The sequence below is a fragment of the Moschus berezovskii genome, chromosome 18 (genome assembly GCF_049115385.1).
Source record: "Moschus berezovskii isolate FMDL1 chromosome 18, NW_MosBer_1.0, whole genome shotgun sequence".
Taxonomy (NCBI): Eukaryota; Metazoa; Chordata; class Mammalia; order Artiodactyla; family Moschidae; genus Moschus; species Moschus berezovskii.
The window spans coordinates 5,866,946-5,887,799 of record NC_142477.1 but is presented as its reverse complement, the minus strand read 5'-3'; the positions used below and the strand labels follow the sequence as shown (position 1 = coordinate 5,887,799).

Below are 20,854 nucleotides of genomic sequence, written 5' to 3'. Positions count from 1 at the left end.
ACACCCCGGCCCCGCGCTGGCTGGGGCAGGCAGGACAGCAGCAGGGACCCATGTCACCCAGGTCCCTGGAACCTCCTCACCAATGGTCTCGGAGCATGGGCCAGGGAACACCGGGACCAGAGAAACTCCCCTGCCAAGCCCAGCCTCATCCTCCTGCCTCTCTCAGAACAGAACAAAGCCGCCGGGGCAGGCAGAGCTGGGATTGGCAGCAACGCAGACATCTGCAGCCACTGTCACGAGGGGTCCTGGAGCGAGAGCCAGGCTGTGCCCCTCAGGGCAGCTGGCGTCCTGGACGGGGAAGCCTGGTGGAAGAGGCGGCTCATGTTCTGCGAAGGCAGGAGGGGCCCCAGGGTTGTGCCTGACAGCTGTCAGGGGAAGCAGAGTTGAGAAGCTACCCGCATTCTGTGATGTCAAGACTGTTTTTGGCCCCTGCTGAGAATGAGTGGGACTAACCATCTCCTTCCGAGTGTCACTGAGTTCCACCACCACCTCAGCCATCTTCATGCCATATTGCTGCTGCAGCTCGGCAAGGCGACTGTGCAGAGACCTAGTCTCCAGAGTCAGGGAGCTGACTTCTTCACTCACAGTTGTCCAAGTGTCCCGAGTGGTTGTAAGCTCTTGAACAGAGGACAAAATGTGTCTCGCCTGAGCTACAAGAGAGAATGTTGAGAAAATGAGTGTAGACAAAATGTGTTCAATGCATTTTGAAACACACAGGCTGCACACCTCAAAAACACTGACAGGTATGAAGACTAGAAAAGGGACATGTATGCCACTGAAATGACCTTGTCAGGCCTGTTTACCCCAGGCATGGATGGGGATGACAGACAGACAGCACCAGCTCTAGGGACCTAGAGGAAGGAGCCAGCATTGCTGGCTGCTGATACCTTCCAGGAAGCTGGGCACCAGCATGTGTGGAGCAGCAGCCACTGGGCCTCCTCGTCTGCCCCCCGACCCCGAGCACTCAGACACCGTAAGCAGGGCCCTTGGGATGTCCCCGCAGCCCAGAGGGCAGTGAGGCCGGGGACTGGTCCAGCAAGGCCAGGGTGTGAGGGCCCAGCAGTGGGCACAGGCGCTGGCACGCGGCACCCTGGGCCAACTCACCAAGGAAGGCTTCGCTGCTGTGCAGGGACCTGCGGCCACTCCAGTGCCTGTCCACCAGGTCGAGGAGCGCTTCCAGGAGCAGCGCCTCCAGGGTGGCCTTCTTCCCGGGCAGTGCGGCGGAGTACAGTTTGGGACACGCCTGTCCACAGACAAACGCATCCTTGGCTTCCGTGCCCAACCCAGCAGGTGCGATGCAGTGTCAGACCGCCGCCTCATCCACTGCCTGTGCCACGGAGGAGGGTGACACCGCACAAACCTGCAGGTGTGGTACGTGGCACTCACCTCCCTACCCCCACCCATGCCTGTCCATGTCTGTGGGGCGGGGAAACCATCCCGCAGCGGGAGGAACAACTGAGTTGTGGCCTGTGTCACAGTCAGGAAATCAGGCGGTTCTGAGAGCTGGCGTCCTGGGTCCTCCTGACCAGACTCCGCCACTCTTGCGGGGTGGGGAGGACACAGTGTTGGCCCGATCGCTCACTGGAGCCCGGTGGCCCGAAGTGTGACCAGCGCACACAGGACCAGAGGGAGGGCTGGCTGGGCCGGAGAAGCACCAGGGTGCCAGGCAGAGCCTCACGGCCCCACCCGGGCCCGACCACGCTGGGCCCACAGTCACTGGCATTTCCATCAGCACTCACTTTTCTTCCCTTTAGAAATCATTTCATCAATTTTAAGGGATTACTGCAGAAAGGGAGCTGGCTCCTGCCCTCCGGCCCATTTTCTGAGTGTCCAGGGAACATTTCCTGAGAAGCGGGGATTTAGCGAGTCAACGCCAACAGGGCCAGAGCTGGGATGAGGCCCGGTGCCCTCACTGTTAGATAAAGCAAGGGTTTCCTCAAAAAGAGCATCTGTAACACTCAGCCAGACACAGAAAGGGGTGCGGGAGCCACTGGGCCCCTCACTCCCGCCACCCCCACCCACGGGAGCCCAGGGCATGGGGAAGCACAGGCCCACGAGGGGTCATCAGGCTGGGCAGCCATCCCCTGGGACTGGTCGGCGTGGGGACACTGAGGCCAACAGCTGGCCACAAGCAGCGGAGGGTGAGAGTGTCAGGGGCGGCAGCATCAACACTTCCATCAGAAGCTGCACGGACGCAGCCTCAGGCGTGGGAGCAGAGCCCAGTGGTGTCAGGCTTCTGCCTCCCACCAAAGGAGCCGGGATCAAGCCCTCTCCAGACAACCACCCGGGGCCACAGTGCTGGAGGGAGGGGAGCTGCAGGCAGCACCCCCCGTGCAAAGTCCCAACCCCACAGTGAGCGGGGTCCCTCGGGGTGGCTCCACTCAGGGACAGGAAAGCCCCAGTGCGGTCCTGACTCAAGCAAACCTCCATTTTCACTTCTTCACTCAGTCCAGTGAGAGACTAGAGATAAAGCCAGGCCAGCCATGGAAGCAGACCTTGGCCCATGGCCTGTGGCAGCCACCCAGGAGCCACACAGCACCTATGACCCCAGCCTCCCTGGTTCTACTGGTCTCCATTCGGGCCCAGCCACGAGGGCCCGGCGCCCCCGGCCCCCTGCGAGCGGGTGGGCCCCTCAGGTCCTCGCAGCCGGGGTGCTCTCCCCTCCGCTGCCCGCGTGGGGGTGCTGTGGCGGGGCCGCCTGCTGCCCCGTCTGCACGGTGGGCTTCACTCGAGCCCCAAACCTCTGAGAACAGCTCAGTCTTCAACCTGGCCACAACAATGGCAGTGAGCCACCATCGATGACCACTGTGTCATGATCTGGGGAGAGCCTCCTCTCGTGAACCAGGAGAACCACAGCACGCACAGCCGGGACTGCGTTCACGGCAGCCCCGGGGAGCACCAACCACGGGGCGAGAGGCCGCGCGGCCGGCAGGCCCGAGACGACACCACAAGGCACCCCGCACCAGAGGACAGCCTGGAGGTGCACTTTCTAATGACAGCGGTGACAACACCAGAGACGTGCACGTGAGGGCCGCGTCCACCCCCGGGCTCGGAGAGCACCCCCACCCCTGCTCACCTCGCTGGCGCTGGGAGGCCTTGGCTGCTCGGACCCCGCGGCGGCCGAGAGGGAAGAGGCGGCCTGGCCCCAGCCTTCTGAACCGCTCCTCGGGCTCACACTCAGGCTCCCCTCCAGACAGCTGAGACAGGCCTCATCTGCGGGCACCTGGAACCTCCCTCCAGGCATCCTCCGCTTCCTGTACTTCTCAGGAGCAGGCAAGGAGTTTAACATCTTTTGTGTCGACACGCTGGTCTTCTGAGAAGAAGCGCCTGAGTCCTCAGTCTCCGTGGAGTCTGTGACAGAGAGGTGGGCAGAGCCCTCAGCATCAGGCTCCCGGGGCTCAGGGACCAGCACTGCAGTCGTGTGCACACAAATATGGGAAATTAACCTGAAAGTGACAAAACTGACCCATTACTGCATCTTCCTGCCAAAACCGGGCCTGTGAGTGGGCGAACCACTGCTGTCTGGCTACCTGGGTCAGAGACCACCTGGACAGCAATGCCCCTTGGCTCTATGTCCGTCACCAAGTCCACCTGACCAGTGTCAGCAGGCCACCCCCACCCCCTTGCCAGGACCAGTCTGACTCACCCACTCAGAGGGACCCAGCACCCGCCTTCCACGACCCAAATGCTCACCAGTCACTGTCTACGCTGCCCTATTTCCCCCTGACCTGTGACAGCCTGGGGCTTCTGCATGAGTCCACCCCCCACAACATCCCAGCCGAGTCTGACCACAAGGAGCCAGCAGAGCAAGCCACCTGGGACTGAGGGTGACCCTACAGAAGTACAGTCTGAATGCTTCAAAACTCCAGGACAGAGACAATGGAAACCGAGAACGTGTTCCTGCTCACAAGCATCTGAGACGTGACATTAAGATACACCATGTGCACCGGATGGATCCTGGACCAGAACACGCACACATGTGCCCCCACATGAATCTGTGTGAAGGGACAGGTGTGAAATCTCACGACACAAAGTAAATGAAGTGAGAGGCTGTGACTGCGGGCCACAGGCACTAGGTAGCCACCACCACGACCCACCCTGCCTCTAAGGCCCCCACAAGCTCACCTGGTAAAACTCAGGGAGGGACTAGGTCTGCTCACACTTGGGAGGTTTCTGACGCTTTTTCCACATTCATGCAAACAACACTCTCAATTAACTTATTTAGTTTCCCTTGTCTTTGTGTTATTCAGTTGCAAAGTTGTGTCTGACTCTTTGTGACCCAAAGGATCGCAGCATGCCAGGTTCTTCTGTCCTCCAGAGCAATCTCCCAGAGGCTGCTCAAATTCATGTCCATTGAGTCAGTGATGCTATCTAACCATCTCATCCTCTGCTGCCCCCTTCTTGTTTCTTCAATTTTCCCAGCATCAGGGTCTTCTCCAATGAGTCAGTTCTTCACATCAGGTGGCCAAAGTATTGGAGCTTCAGCTTCAGCATCAATCCTTCCAATGAATATTTAGGGTTGATTTCCTTTAGGATGGACTGCTTTGATCTCCATGCAGTTCAAGGGACTCTCAAGGGTCTTCTCCAGCACAGCCATTTAAAGGCATCAATTCTCTGGCACTCAGCCTTCTTTATGGGTCATACCTGAATGGTCTAGTGGTTTTCCCTATTTTCTTCAATTTAAGTCTGAATTTGCAATAAGGAGTTCATGATCTGAGCCACAGTCAGCTCCCAGTCTTGTTTTTGCTGACTGTATAGAACTTCTCCATCTTTGGCTGCAAAAAATATAATCAATCTGACTTCAGTGTTGACCATCTGGTGATGTCCATGTGTAGAGTCTTTTGTGTTGTTGGAAGAGGGTGTTTGCTATGACCAGTGCATTCTCTTGGCAAAACTCTATTAGCCTTTGCCCTACTTCACTCTGTACTCCAAGGCCAAATCTGCCTGTTACTCCAGGTATTTCTTGACTTCCCACTTTTACATTCCAGTCCCCTGTAATGAAAAGGACATCTTTTTGGGTGTTAGTTCTAGAAGGTCTTGTAGGCCTTTATAGAACCGTTCAACTTCAGCTTCTTCATCATTACTGGTCGGGACATAGACTTGGATTACCGTGATATTGAATGGTTTGCCTTAGAAACAGAGATCATTCTATCGTTTTTGAGATTGCAACCAAGTACTGCATTTCAGACTCTTGTTGACTGTGAGGGCTACTCCATTTCTTCTAAGGGATTCTTGCCCACAATGGTCATCTGAGTTAAATTCCCCCATTCCAGTCCATCTTAGTTCACTGATTTCTAGAATGTCAATGTTCACTCTTGCCATCTCCTATTTGGCCAGTTCCAATTTGCCTTGATTCATGGACCTAACATTCCAGGTTCCTATGCAATATTGTTCTTTATAGCATGGGTCTTTGCTTCCATCACCAGTCACATCCACAAGTGGGTGTTGCTTTTGCTTTGGCTCCATCTCTTCATTCTTTCTGGAGTTATTTCTCCACTGATCTCCAGTAGCATATGGGGCACCTGCCAACCTGGGGAGTTTATCTTTCAGTGTTGTATCTTTTTGCCTTTTCATAACATTCATGGGGTTCTCAAGGCAAGAATGCTAAAGTGGCTTGCCATTCCCTTCTTCAATGGACCACTGAAGTTTTCTCAGAACTGTCCACCGTGACCCGTCCGTCCTGGGTGGCCCTGCCGGCATGGCTCAGTTTCACTGAGTTAGACGAGGCTGTGGTCCGTGGGATCAGATTGGTTAGTTTTCTGTGACTGTGGTTTCCAGTCTGTTTGCCCTCTGACAGAGAAAGTAAGAGGCTTCTGGAAGCTTCCTGCTGGGAGAGGCTGAGGGGAAGCTGGGTCTTGTTCTGATGGGCGGGGCCATGCTCAGTAAATCTCAAACCCAGTTTTCTGTTGAAGGGTGGGGCTGTGTCCCCTCCCTGTATCTGACCTGAGGCCGGACTGCGGTGGGTGATGAAGACACTGGCGACCCCCTCCCATGCACTCACTGCTGCGCTCCGCGTCCCCAGCCCTGCAGCGGGCCACCGCCGACCCTCGCCTCTGCTGGAGACGCCCAGACACCCACGGGCGAATCTGGGTCCGTCTCCTGTGGGGTCACTGCTCCTTTCTCCTGGGTCCTGGTGCACAAGGTTCTGTTGTGCCCTCCCGGCGTCTGTTTCCCCGTCCTCTGTGAGTTCTGGCAGCCCTATGGGGGGTTAATGGTGACTTCCTCCAAGAGGGCTTAGCCATACCCGGGTATGCTGCCCCCAGAGCCCCTGCCCCGCGGCCGTCCACGGCTGCCCCGCAGCCCGCGGGAGACGCTCACGCACGGTCTGCCTCGGCCTCTGTGGGGCTCTGCGTCCTGGTGAGTGCAAGGTCTGTGTGAGCCTCCCTGGTGGGTGTGGGGTTTGATTCTAAACACGATTCCACCCCTCCTACCGTCTTGCTGGGCTTCTCCTTGGTGCAGGGTTGCCTTCTGGATCACTGGGAAAGGATGTCTGCTGTGAGCAGCACATTCTCTCGAGAACACTGTTAGTCTCTCCCCCGCTTCATTCTGTACTCCGAGGCCAAACCTGCCTGTGACTCCAGGGTCTCTTGACTTCCTACTTTGCATTCCAATTCCTTATGAGGAAAAGGATGTCTTTTTTCAGTGTTAGTCCTAGAAGGTCTTGGAGGTCATCAGAGACCCGGTCAACTTCAGCTTCTTTGACATTAGTGGTTGGGGCATAGACTTTGATTACTGTGATACTGAATGGTTGGCCTTGGAAATGAACAGAGGTCATTCTATCATTTTTGAGACCACACCTAAGTACTGCATTTCTTATTCTTTTGTTGACTATGAGGGCTCCTCCACTTCCTCTAAGGGATTCTTGCCCACAGTGATAGATAAGATGGTCACCTGAATTAAATTTTCCCATCCATTTTAGTTCACTGATTCCTAAGATGTTAACGTTCAATCTTGCCATTTCCTGCTGACCACATCCAATTTACCTTGATTCATGGACCTAACATTCCAGGTTGCAATGCAATACTGTTCTTTACAGCACTGGACTTGACTTTCACAACCAGACACATCCATACCTGAGAGCTGCTTCCAGTTTTGCCCAGCTGCTTCATTCTTTGCGGGGCTATTAGTAATTGCCCCCAACCCGTCCCCGTAGCACACTGGACACCTTCCAACCTGCAGGGCTCATCTTCTGGGGTCATGTCTTTTTGCCTTTTCATACTGTTTGTTCATGGGGTTCTCGCAGCAGGAACACTGGGGTGGGTTGCCACCTCCTCCTCCAGGAGGCCACGTTTTCTCCCAGTTCTTCACTGTGACCCCTTCATTTTGGGTGACTCTGCACAGCATGGCTCATAGCTGCACTGAGTTATGCAAATCCCTCTGCCATGACAAGGCTGTGATCCATGAAGGGATTTCTAAATTGTAGCTATTGTCATAGGCCCACGATGTATTCAGAAGAGAATGTGTAGGGAGTCTAAGTGTGCCGAGAAAGTACCAAAGTACTCACAGAGCAGGAACCTACACCACGCACGGTTTACAAACGTCAGCTCCCATTTGTAAAGGAGCTTCTCCCCGTATCACATCTCAGGGTCTCACGCACACACCATCGAGAGGAGAGGAGCATAGCACACTGGGGGGTCACCTGGGGCGAAGTGCTGTGGGGGGAGCTCGCCGCAGCGCTGGTCCTGCAGCCTCGGCTCCACGCAGCCCGCCCTGGAGCTGTTCCTGTGCCGCTCAGGGCCCTTCCACAGGGAGTCCCCGCACTGGTGCTGGACTGACTGGGGGCTCAGTCGGTGCCGCGACTCTGCTGTGTTAAAAACATTTAAAAAGTTTATTCCATTAAAACTTACACTTCAGGTTTCTGACAGTGTAGCATATCTGTCAAGCACACGCCTATGTGGGGTAAACAGGAAAAAAATGCTGAGTGGACAACACAGCAATGGCCACCCTGAAAGGAACCTGCAGGCGTCACTGCCCACAGCACCCCAGGCGAGGTGGCCCAGCCCCACATGCAGGGGGAAACACCGTCCAGCCGAGGAGTCGGGACAGACACAGCGGTCAGCGGATCCAGAGACTCCAGCCGCTGAATGAACGCCCTTGCAAGGTTGTCTTTGTGATAAACGGCACTGGTACAGCTGGATACACGCTGGGACAGACGGACAACCTGAGCCACCACCTCACACCACACCCAGAAATTCACTCGAGAGAGCAGTTCTCAGACTGAGGTGCGGGTCCCCAGGACGTGGATGGGTCCGTGGGAGGAACCGTCCGCAAGCACAGTCAGCACACTGAAAAGCACAACCCGAAGGAAAACAGGGTGAAGTGATTTCACTCAAATAAAACCGCTCCTGGAAGCACGTTTAGAAAATGAAAGGCAAGCCACAGGGTGGGCAGAAATCTGAGACAAGCTGTGTTCTACCAGCATAATGGAGTCCGGGGCGTCAACACCAGGAAAGGAACAGGGGAGGGGGCAGCGGGAAGAGAAATGGCTCAGAAGACAACCTGAGCGCACAAGCAGGCTGCTGGGACTCATCCCCAGGAAGCGCGAACTAAAGCCCTCAGTAGACACCGCCACACGCCTAGGACGGGCGCCACACTGGAGAGCCCGACAGGCCCTGGAGGCAGAGGGGAGGCTGAGGCAGGGTGCTACCGTAGCAGGAAGACCCAGCCGCTGTGACTTCACGAAAAGCTCCTGGGACCCATGAGGACAGCAGCAGCAGAGCAGCTGAAGCTCGCACGCGAGTCCTGGCGGGAAGGCGGCACGGGCGTGAGGGGGCTCACGTGCCCGCCCTCGCCAGGTGTCGCCCCTCACTCACGTGCAGCCGGAAGCAGAGGGGAGCCCCTCGAGGCTGCAGGGACTCAGCCCCCAGCGCAGGGCGCCTCCTCCTCGTCTGCTCAGACGCCTCACACCTTCGCTGCCCCCGCGGCTGACCTGAGAGGGACTTGAGGTAAAAGGCTTGCAGTATGACGACAGCCACCTAAATATACTGACTTCTCCTGTAATTCCACGATCAAATCACTGACATTTACAGGTGCACAAGACTTCCTGAAGACTCTACATTCAAAGGTAAGTTCTCTTAAAAAGGCAACATGGATCCTGAGGCAGCAGACGTCAACCTTCCAGCCGGGCTGCGCGCCCACCCTCTCGGCGAGGAGCAGCCTACCTTGGGAGCTCTGGAGGCTGGCCTCTGATTCCTTTTGACTGGAACTCATGCTCCCAGGAGGGTTGCTCAGGTCCCACTCGCACTCGGCAATGAGGTTCAGGACCGCCTCGTCATCCGCGTCCATGACCAAGCACTTCTTGGCAGAGGGGTCAGTGCACTTGACTCTGGAGTGATGAGGTCTACAAAGAAAAGCAAACCTGGTTCTAGAGCTCCCACCTGCACACAGCACAAGCAGACCCGGGGACACAGACGCCTGCACCACTGACACTGCCTCAAGGTCTCTGAGGAAGAACAGCGGGGGCTTCTGCCACAGGGAAGGCGGAGTGAACTTGGCCAGGACTGCTCCCCACACCCGGCTTCATTAAAGGGTGGCAGTTCCAGGAAGCCCCCGTGCGAGGATCTCCTAGCACTGCAGTACACGTGACCAACAAAATTCAAGGAGGGACTTGCCTGGCAGTCCAGTGGTTAACACCCCATGCTTCCAATTCAGGGGGCACGAATTCTATCCCTGGTCGGGGAAGCTAAGATCCATATAGACTGACCAAAAAACAAAATAAAAAGATCAAGAACGTGGTGTTCCAAATTTCTATTTTCACATTAAGTGAATATATCTCTCTAGCAACTGAAATGTGAGGTTGTAGAATAGGATGTCCCTCCATACAAAGGTAAACGTTCACAGGGGACCTAATTTCTAACAAAGGCAGCTTCAAACAAAGAATCACTCTTCAAAACAGAACGCAATCCCACACTATGAATATTGGCCTTATGACCCTGACCACACTTTGAGAAGTCAATGACACTCTATCTTCTAGAGCTGAGTCTTCCAGGTCCCTGCAGAAAGAAGGGGACCGGCTTCTCCTTCGAGGTCGGCCCACAGACACCTGACCGCGGACACACAGCCTGTTTGGGTCTCTGCTGTCACCTCTGGATAATAAGGTCACTGCACCAGATCATCTCAACCCTGTGAGAACTTAGTCTTGAGATAATCAAGGATAGGTCAACCGAAAACACACTCCCCAGGTGGCTCAGTGGTAAAGAATCCATCTGCTAATGAAGGCGATGCAGGAGACATGGGTTTGGTGCCGGGGATGGGACGATCCCCTGGAGGAGGAAATGGCAACCCAGGATTCGTGCCTGGAGAATCCCATGGACAGAGGAGCCTGGCGGGCTACAGTCCACGGGGTCGCAAAGCACTGGGCACGACTGAGCACGCACACAGACGGCAAAACGCTGCTGAAACAGAGTAAAGATGACATGAGTAAGCGGAGACGCACCACACGGGCACGGACTGCAAGACGCAACACTGTCAAAATACTCACTGCCCAAACAAGTCTACAGAATCAGTGCAATCCTATCAAAATCCCAATGATATTTTCCCCAGAAATAGAAAAACCATCCTAAAATGCATCTGGAATCTCACGGAGCTCCAAATGGCCATAACAATATTGAGAAGAGCAAGCATTAGGACCAGCTTCAGAAACGCTGGATGAAATCAGGCTCTGATTTTAAACAACTGTGAGTAATAATGCTACAAGAGCTAATGGAAAAAAGAGACAACGTGAAGAACGGACGGGAAACGCAAGCAGAGACGGGGACATTCCAAGCAAGACCCTAACAGAAACGCTAGCTGAAGACACGGCACCAGATGAAAAGCGCCTCTAATGAGCTCAGCAGTGAGCTGGATGTGGCTGAGGAAAGAGTCTCTGAACTTGAGAACATAACAACAGAAACTCTAAAACTGAAAAGTGAAGATTAAAAGAGACTGGAGAAAAAAAAGAAAAGAAAAACCAGAATAGAATAGCTAGAATCGTGGGACAACACCAAAAGGTATAACATTCACATATGAGACTACCAGCAGGAGAGAGGGGGACTGAATGAATATTTGAAGATGACTAAGAATTCCTCAAATTAATGTCAGATACCAAATGACAGAAACAGGAAGCTCTGAGAACAGTGGCAGAATAAATGCTGGAAAAAATTATAGCAAGGAATATAGTCAAACTGGAGAAAAGCTAAGACAAAGAAAAAAATCTTAAAATAAGTCAGAAGGGAAAATTCTTTATGTACATTATTGTCGTTCAGTTGCTAAGTTGTGTCTGACTCTTTGTGACCCCATGGACCTCAGCACGCCAGGCTCCCTTGTCCTTCATCATCTCCCAGTGTTTGCTCAAAATCACCCTCAATGAGTCCATGATGCCATCCACCCATCTCATCCTCTGCCACCCCCTTCTCCTCCTGCCCTCAATCTTTCCCAGCATCAGGTCTTTTCCAATGAGTTGGTTCTTCACATCAGGTGGCCAAAATATTTATTGGAGCTTCAGCTTCAGCATCAGTCCTTCCAATGAATAATCAGGATTGATTTCCTTTAGGAATGACTGATTTGATTTCCCTGCAGTCCAAGGGATTCACAAGAGTCTTCTCCTGCACAATTCAAAAGTATCAGTTCTTCGGCATTTAGCCTTCTTTATGGACATGAGTTTGAGTGAACTCCGGGAGTTGGTGATGGATAGGGAGGCCTGGAGTGCTGTGATTCATGGGGTCGCGGAGAGTCGGACACGACTGAGCGACTGAACTGAACTGAACTGATGATCCAACTCTCATATCCATACATGACTACTGGAAAAATCATAGCTTTGATTATGTGGACCTCTGTCAGCAAAGTGAGGTCTCTGCTTTTTAATGCTGACTAGGTTTGTCACAGCTTTTCTTTCAAGGAGCAACCGTCTTTTACTTCCATGGCTGCAGTCAAGTCCACTGTGATTCTGGAGTCCAAGGTAAGAAAAATCTGTCACTGCTTCCACTTTTCTCCCTTCTATCTGCCATGAAGTGATAGGACCAGATGCTATAATCTTAGTTTTCTTACTGTTACACTGTACTTAGTCTATTAAGTGAGCAACAATATTGTGTTAAAAAACAATGTATACACTTTAATTTTAAAATGTTTTATTGCTAAAAAGTGCTAACCATCATCTGAGGCTTTTGCAAGTCATGGCAGCAATGGGATCACAGATCACCATAATATAAAAAGCTGAAAAAGTGTGAAACACCGCAAGAATTACCAAAATGTGACACAGAGACATGAAGTGAATAAAGAACCAATGCCACTGGGAAAATGGCACGACAGACCTGCCTGACTCGAGGTTAACACAAACCCTCCATCTATGAAAACACAGAATCTGCACAGCATAGAAAACGAGGTCTGCCTGTCCTATGTGCTCAGGGCAACCACCAAGTGAAAACACGCACATACCTGACATGCTGAGGGGGAAAACGAAATCACTGGATGATCACGTAAAACCACGAAAGGAAGAGAAAGATCAGAAGACAAAGTAAGAACAAGGGCATCAGACAGAAACAGCGAACACAGCAGCTGCTAACCCAGCTGCACCAAGTATCACTTCAGACACCAGGATCTAAACGCACCAGGTGGAGGGCAGAGACGGTCAGCATGGATCAAAATACAAGGCCGACTACATGTTACCTACAGAAACCCCCCTCAAATACAAAGATGCGCAGTTACAAGTGAATGGACACAGAAAGAAAACCAGACTATGCTCGCAGCAATCGGAACACAGTGGAAGTAGCTGCATCACTTTCAGACAGAGCAGACTGCGGGCAATGAGAGCAGCCCGGGGCGAAGAGGCGTAAGGGCTCGGGGCAGCTGCGGGAGACGCGGGAGACGCCGCAGCCCCAGACGCGCCTGCGCAAGAAGACAGCATCCGGTCACCCACCACGGGCGCCGAGGGTGCTCAGGAGGACGCTCCGGGGGACGCGGAGGGCACTCCGGACGACGCGGAGGGCGCTCCGGGGGACGCTCAGGAGGACGCGGAGGGCGCTCCGGGGGACGGAGCCGCTTCCCCACCCCGCGTTGAGAAGGGGGGGATGCCGCAGGCAGACAGTCACCAAGGACACAGCTGGGCGCGACACCACCACGGCCCCGGAGGTGCCGGTGCCCACCTCGTCCAGACAGCAGGATGGCGCTCCTCCCACAGTCACACGGAGCACTCACCAACACAGATTCGTCCTGGGCCACAAAACACACCTCAACACGTTAAAAAGAAAACACATCACATGATGTTTGTTCTCAGGGCACAATGGAATTAAACTTGTAATAAGATAAGTAACAGAAAGGTAACTGGAAAATCTCAAAAAAAGGAAGATTAAACAACTATTCCCAAATAACATGAGTCAAAGAAATCTCAAAGTATTTTGAACTAAAGTACTTCAAAATAAAAATATTTTCAACTGAATTAAAAAGAATATACACCTCACCGAAATTTGTGGGACGCAGTGAAAGTAATGTGTAGAAGGAATACATAATATGGAATGCATAGTAGATGCAGTGCAATCCAAAATCAATAACCTAAGCTTCCACCTTAGGAAACTAAGAAAATAACTTAAATCCAAAACAGGAAGAACAAAAGTAATAGTAAAATTTAGAGCAAAAATCAATAAAGTTGAAAACAGGAAAAAAAGAAAATCAACAAATCTAAAAGCTAGTTCTAAATTTAAAAAGATAAATAAAATGGAAAAACCTCTATCTATCTATAACAGGTTGACCAGGGAAAAAAAGACATGTCACTACCAAAGGAGTTAAAAGGAGCAGCACCACTAGAGAGCCCATGGACAGCAAGGGGACAACAGAGAACACTAGGGCACTGCCCACAGATGTGATGACCTGGATGAAATGGAACCGTTCCTGGAGATGCACAATCTTCCAAAATCCACACCAGGAGAAGTGGATGATAAGAACAGACTTGTACGGATTACAGACCTTGAATCAATAATTGATAGCCTCCTAAAATACCAGGTCCAGATAGGTTCACTGGTAAATTCTACCAACGTTTAAGGAAGAAATTATACTAATTTTCTGTAAGACAGAAGAGGAAACAGAGGGAATACACCCTAACTTATGAAGTCAGTATCACCTTAACGCCAGAACCAGCAGAGACAATGCAAGGAAACTACAGACCCTTTATCTCCCATGAACACAGATGCAAAAACTCTGCAACAAATACCAGCAACTTGAGGCCAACAAGGTATGAAAAGAAGTCTACAGCACAACCGAGTGGGACTCATTCCAGGTATGCATAGCTGGTTCAACATCTGGAAAAAAGTCAGTATAATCCATCACATCAACAGGCTCAAGAAGAGTCAGATGACAGTATCAGTAGATACAGAGAAAGCATTCGACAAAGTCTAATACCCATCTATGATAAAATGGACAGCAAACTAGGCATCGATGGGAACCTGCTCCACTTGATAAAGAACGCCTACGAAGGCCCGCAGCTACCACCACACCTGGCGGTGAGAGGCCAGCTGCCATCCTGCCAAGGTCAGGAACAAGGCAGGCTCGTCCCCTCTGCTCACTGCTGTCACGCCACACTGGAGGTCCCAGCTAAGGCAGTGAGACGAGAGAAGGACATTAAGGGCACACAGGTTGGGAAGGAAGACATGTAACTACAGATGGTCTGTTCAAAGATGACATTCAATCTACAGAAAATCAAAGAAACAATCTTACAGCAAGCTCATAAAATTCAAGATGGATGGGTTACACCGTGTCCCCTAAAAAGGAATGCTGAAGTCCCAACACACCACACCTCAGAGCACGACCTTATTTGGAAATAAGTCTTTACAGAGGTAATCGAGTTAAAATGAGGAAATTATGGGGACCCCTAAGCAATATGACTGATGTCCTTCAGAGCGGGGAGATCTGGACACAGGACAGACGGGCACAGTGGGGGCTCTGTGGAAAGATGCAGGGAGGACAGCCACGGGGACAAGGGCTGGAGACAGCGCTGGGCGTGGCGAGCAAACCGCCGGAAGCCAGAGCCACGAGGGGAGTCCCTCTCAGAGCCGCCAGGGGCAAGCAGGGCTGACAGCACCTTGATTTCAGACTTCCAGCCTAAGAACTGGAAGGCAGTAAAGTTCTGCTATTTTAAGCCACCCTGTTTGTGGTACGTCATCACCATTAGCTGCATACAAGTCAAACGCTTTCATATATTGTCAGCCATGAACAACTGGAATTTTAAATTAAAAAGCCTAGATTAGCCTCAAAACACCAACATACCAAAGCATAAGTCTAACAAAATATGTACAGCATCAAATAAGGAAAACTACAAACCTCTGATAAATGAAATCAAAGAACTAAATAAATGGATATTGCATGTCCATGGATATGAAGACTCAATAGTGTTAAGATGTCAGTTCCTTCTCATCTGTAATTCAACACAATCTCAATCAAAATTCCAGCAAGCTATTTTGTGGATACTGACAGATTAATTCTAAAAGACATATGGAAAGTAAACGGCAACTCAGTGTTAGAGGAGGACACGCTCACAAGACTGACGCTGCGTGACTCGCAGACGTGCGGGGTGTGGACGGGGCTAGAGAGCTCTGCGGGGCCTCTTCTGGAGGAGGGCACCAACTCCACCACGAGGGTCCCCCCGCAGGACCTCATCGCCTCTAACAGGCCCTGTCCCCTACAGCCAGAGCTGGGGGTCAGCACTCCAGCATGTAAATCTGGGGCACACAATACTCAGACCATTCTGCACGGTCAGTTAGCCAGGTTTGAAATAGGGACGTGAGGGGAGGAGAACTCCAAGCGAGGCAGCTGAGGGAATCTGGAACTGATCTTAAGATGTTAGAACAGAAGTTGGCAAAGTATGGCCCACAAGTCAAATCCAACCCACTGACTGTGTTGTAAATAAAGTTTTATTGGAACACAGTCATTAGTTTATGTATTGTCTATAGCTGCTTTGATCTACAAAGTCAGGGTTTAGAAGTTAAAACACAGATCATACAGTCCACAGAGCTGAAAATATTCTCTCCAGCCCTTTACAAAAAGAGTCAGCTGACCTCTACGTTAGAGAAACTTACAGATGGACTAAGGTGTATAATGCGAGAGAAAGGAAACTATTAAAAGCTTCAGACAAAACAAAATGGTATCTAAGAAGGAATATATAATCCTCACAGGTTACAAGCTAGGTAAACACCACTGACTGACTTATACCTTTAGAATCAACCAAACACATTAAGACTATGCTTTCAGAACACATGTGCTACCCCCTGACAATCTCAAGTCAGACATAAAAGTGCAGACAGCAGGCACTGGGAGGCGCTGAGAAGCCAGGAACAGGCGGCACAGGCTCTCACAGCCTGGCAGAGCCGAGTGGGAGCCCTGCCCGCAGAGCACAGAAAGGAAGGGGGACGCTGGAGGGAGCGGAGCCTGAGAACTAACACCGCTGGGGTGGAAAGAGGCGGTGGCAGCTCCAGAGCTGCCAGGTCCCACCCACAAACAGCAGTGTCCGCACCTTCCGAGATCAGAAAGGAACAGACAGAACCTGGAAGCAGCAATGGTTAGAGAAGGGCAAGCGCTGCCTGAGGAGCGGGCGGGAGCTGGGCAGCAGGCCAGCTTCTTGCCACAGGCCTTTCAGCAACCATTAGAGAAGGATTAGAGAAGCGCTGCCTGAGGGGTGGGCAGGAGCTGGGCGGCAGGCCAGCTTCTTGCCACAGGCCTTTCTTGCTACCTATCAGTCAATTACTTTCACAGCGTTTTCAGTATTGGGTTGGAAAGAAAGTTCGTACCATCTTACAGAAAAACTCAAACAAACATTTTGGCCAACCTAATATTGAAAAGTAACCTACAGAAAATGTGATCGACAGGAAGAGAGACTGTCCCACAGTACCCTTTATTGCTAGCTGGTATGGGGCAAAGGCTAATAGAGTTCTGCCAAGAGAAAACACTGGTCATAGCAAACACCCTCCTCCAACAACACAAGAGAAGACTCTACACATGGACATCACCAGATGGTCAACACCGAAATCAGATTGATTATATTCTTTGCAGCCAAAGATGGAGAAGCTCTATACAGTTAGCAAAAACAAGACCAGGAGCTGACTGTGGCTCAGATTATGAACTCCTTAATGCCAAATTCAGACTTAAATTGAAGAAAGTAGGGAAAACCACTAGACCATTCAGATATGACCTCAATCAAATCCCTTATGATTATACAGTGGAAGTGAGAAATAGATTTAATGGACTAGATCTGATAGATAGAGTGCCTGATGAACTCTGGACGGAGGTTCGTGACATTGTACAGGAGACAGGGACCAAGACCATCCCCATGGAAAAGAAATGCAAAAAAGCAAAATGGCTGTCTGAGGAGGCCTTACAAATAGCTGTGAAAAGAGGAGAAGCAAAAAGCAAAGGAGAAAAGGAAAGATATTAGCATCTGAATGCAGAGTTCCAAAGAATAGCAAGGAGAGATGAGAAAGCCCTCCTCAACGATCAATGCAAAGAAATAGAGGAAAACAACAGAATAGGAAAAACAAGAGATCTCTTCAAGAAAATTAGAGATTCCAAGGGAACATTTCATGCAAAGATGGGCTCGATAAAGGACAGAAATGGTATGGACCTAATAGAAGCAGAAGATATTAAGAAGAGGTGGCAAGAATACACAGAATAACTGTACAAAAAAGATCTTCACGACCAAGATAATCATGATGGTATGATCACTGACCTAGAGCCAGACATCTTGGAATGTGAAGTCAAGTGGGCCTTAGAAAACATCACGACGAACAAAGCTAGTGGAGGTGATGGAATTCCAGTTGAGCTATTTCAAATTTTGAAAGATGATGCTGTGAAAGTGCTGCACTCAATATGCCAGCAAATTTGGAAAACTCAGCAGTGGCCACAGGACTGGAAAAGGTCAGTCTTCATTCCAATCCCAAAGAAAGGCAATGCCAAAGAATGTTCAAACTACCGCACAATTGCACTCATCTCACACGCTAGTAAAGTCATGCTCAAAATTCTCCAAGCCAGGCTTCAGCAATATGTGAACTGTGAACTCCCAGATGTTCAAGCAGGTTTTAGAAAAGGCAGAGGCACCAGAGATCAAATTGCCCACATCCACTGGATCATGGAGAAAGCAAGAGAGTTCCAGAAAAACATCTATTTCTGCTTCACTGACTATGCCAAAGCCTTTGACTGTGTCGATCACAATAAACTGTGGAAAATTCTGAAAGAGATGGGAATACCAGACCACCTGACCTGTCTCTTGAGGAACCTGTACGCAGGTCAGGAAGCAACAGTCAGAACTGGACATGGAACAACAGACTGGTTCGAAATAGGAAAAGGAGTACATCAAGGTTGTATATTGTCACCCTGCTTATTTAACTTATATGCAGAGTACATCATGAGGAACACTGGGCTGGAAGAAGCACAAGCTGGAATCAAGACTGCCGGGAGATATATCAATAACCTCAGATATGGAGATGACACCACCCTTATGGCAAAAAGTGAAGAGTAACTAAAAAGCCTCTTGAGGAAAGTGAAAGAGGAGAGTGAAAAGGTTGGCTTGAAGCTCAACATTTAGAAAACGAAGATCATGGCATCTGGTCCCATCACTTCATGGGAAATAGATGGAAAAACAGTGGAAACAGTGTCAGACTTTATTTTTTGGGGGCTCCAAAATCACTGCGGATGCTGACTGCAGCCATGAAATTAAAAGACGCTTACTCCTTGGAAGGAAAGTTATGACCAACCTAGATAGTATATTAAAAAACAGAGACATTACTTTGCCAACCAAGGTCCGTCTAGTCAAGGCTATGGTTTTTCCAGTGGTCATGTATGGATGTGAGAGTTGGACTGTGAAGAAAGCTGATCGCCAAAGAATTGATGCTTTTGAACTGTGGTGTTGGAGAAGACTCTTGAGAGTCCCTTGGACTGCAAGAAGATCCAACCAGTCCATTCTAAAGGAGATCAATCCTGGGTGTTCATTGGAAGGACTGATGCTAAAGCTGAAGCTCCAATACTTTGGCCACCTCATGCGACGAGTTGATTCATTGGAAAAGACTCTGATGCTGGGAGGGATTGGGGGCGGGAGGAGAAGGGGACGACAGAGAATGAGATGGCTGGATGACATCACCGACTCGATGGACGTGAGTTTGAGTGAACTCCGGGAGTTGGTGATGGACAGGGAGGCCTGGCGTGCTGTGATTTTTGGGGTCGCAAAGAGTCGGACACGACTGAGCGACTGAACTGAACTGATGGGGCGTTTCTCCAGCCCCACTACGTCCCCTGAATGCCTGCCCTCTAAGTGGCAATCCGCATGCGAAGTTTACATCTTCAGTTAATGCTGAAGTTGGCATTTTTCTATCACCAATGAACACTCCCCAAGGTGTTCAAACACCACTTCTGCTCATGGGCTTCCCTGATAGCTCAGCTGGTAAAGAATCCACCGGCAATGCAGGAGACCTGGGTCAGGAAGATCCCCTGGAGAAGGGCCAGGCTACCCACCCCTGCACTCTTGCCTGGAGAACTGCACTGCACAGTCATGAGGTCACAGAGCGTCGGACGTGGCTGAGCAACTCCCACTCTCACTTGTTCTGTTCATACCTCTCTTCTCTGGAAACAGACAGGAAGCTCTGCTGCGAGTCCAGTGATTCCTCCGAGCCAAAATGCAGCCGGGACGCTCTCCGCTCGCTCTCCCTCACGGGGCGGTCATCTACAGAGAAGACACCATGGGAAAGTAGCGACCATGAGGCAGGTGCCAGGACCCTCCATGGCGCGCCCGCCAGCCTCCCCTGGGAAGTAAAGGCGTCCTGCTGCCCCCACTCAGCCTCACACGCACCTGACCAGGGGCACTGCACTGTTCTGGGGCCCTTCCCTCCCCTGAGGGCCAACCCATCACAGAAGCCTGTGGAGATGCTGAGCGTGATCCCTGGAGGCGGCAGCTCACACCTGGCTTGCGCCTCAGACAGGAAGGGAAACACACATGCAAGTTCACATGCGGGCATGCCCTTCTTGTCTCCTCTTGACACATATCCTGGGTGCTGGGCAAGGTCCCCAAACCACACTGAGCACCCCTAACAAATGTCCATGGGTGAGGAGCCCAACACATTGGAGAGAAGATGCCCAAGCCATGTGCTGGCACCCAGGGCTTACCTCCTCAGATCCTGGGGACTGGAAAAGGAGACACAGCCAAGCTTAACTGTCTCCGCATGTGCCCTGGACCCAAGAAGACCTCACGCTTCCACAGCCACACCTCCTCAGGAATACCCAAGGGAGGCTGCCCTCCCAAACGCTGGAGGCTGGCCCTCAGGAACTTGTCTGGACTGCCCCAGAATTGCTCAGGAAGCTGAGCCCAGAGGCGCACGTCCCAGTGAGAAACAAGGGCCAAGGTGTGGACTCTGCACGGCAGTCCCGGCCCCACATGGGGGGCCCCCGGGAGCCCCCTCCATCCCCTCGGGGACTCCGTCTGCCACAGGCCAGTCTGAGGCCTCTTGGGCTCTATGCTCTCACGGCCTGGACACAGCCTTCATGCCAACAACTCACGACTTCACTTGCTCAGCCTGAACTTCACTGAGTCAGCGCCATGCCCCTCACTCTGAACTCAAGCTCCATGTGGCTAAGACCAGCGCAAATGCGTCTCACCTAGACCACACCCTCTCCGCATGGCAGCGAGGGCCTCCTCTGCTCCCCCAGAGCGCTTGGGTTACTCCCTCGGAGCCCCCAGGGCGCCCGGCGGGAGAGCGGGCCTTCCAGGAGCTCCAGTGACTCTCCTTTCTCATGTCTGAGTACCTTTCAGACTGGAACAACTCTGTAAGACCGAATCTAAAACTTTTATCACAAATGGAAACTAATCATTTAAGACTGAAGACTGCACAATCAAGGATTGTAATGCTTCAGT

The 20,854-nt window shown here is 51.4% G+C and overlaps 1 protein-coding gene across 6 annotated transcripts in view; it reads right to left on the bottom strand.

Moving 5' to 3' along the window:
- Positions 1 to 20,854, bottom strand: part of CEP72 (centrosomal protein 72) — a 42,085-nt gene that overhangs the window by 10,422 nt on the left and 10,809 nt on the right. For 3 of the 6 annotated variants that reach the window (XM_088827609.1, XM_055422326.2, XM_088827613.1), the window contains 6 exons: positions 19,561 to 19,669; positions 9,162 to 9,340; positions 7,640 to 7,804; positions 3,077 to 3,351; positions 1,105 to 1,243; positions 454 to 650 (listed from right to left, as the gene is read on the bottom strand). In XM_088827609.1, coding sequence (XP_088683735.1) covers positions 454 to 650; positions 1,105 to 1,243; positions 3,077 to 3,351; positions 7,640 to 7,804; positions 9,162 to 9,340; positions 19,561 to 19,669 — 1,064 coding nt within the window. The remainder of the gene's footprint in view (positions 1 to 453; positions 651 to 1,104; positions 1,244 to 3,076; positions 3,352 to 7,639; positions 7,805 to 9,161; positions 9,341 to 19,560; positions 19,670 to 20,854) is intronic. The other 3 variants (XM_088827610.1, XM_088827611.1, XM_088827612.1) reach the window with 2 other exon arrangements.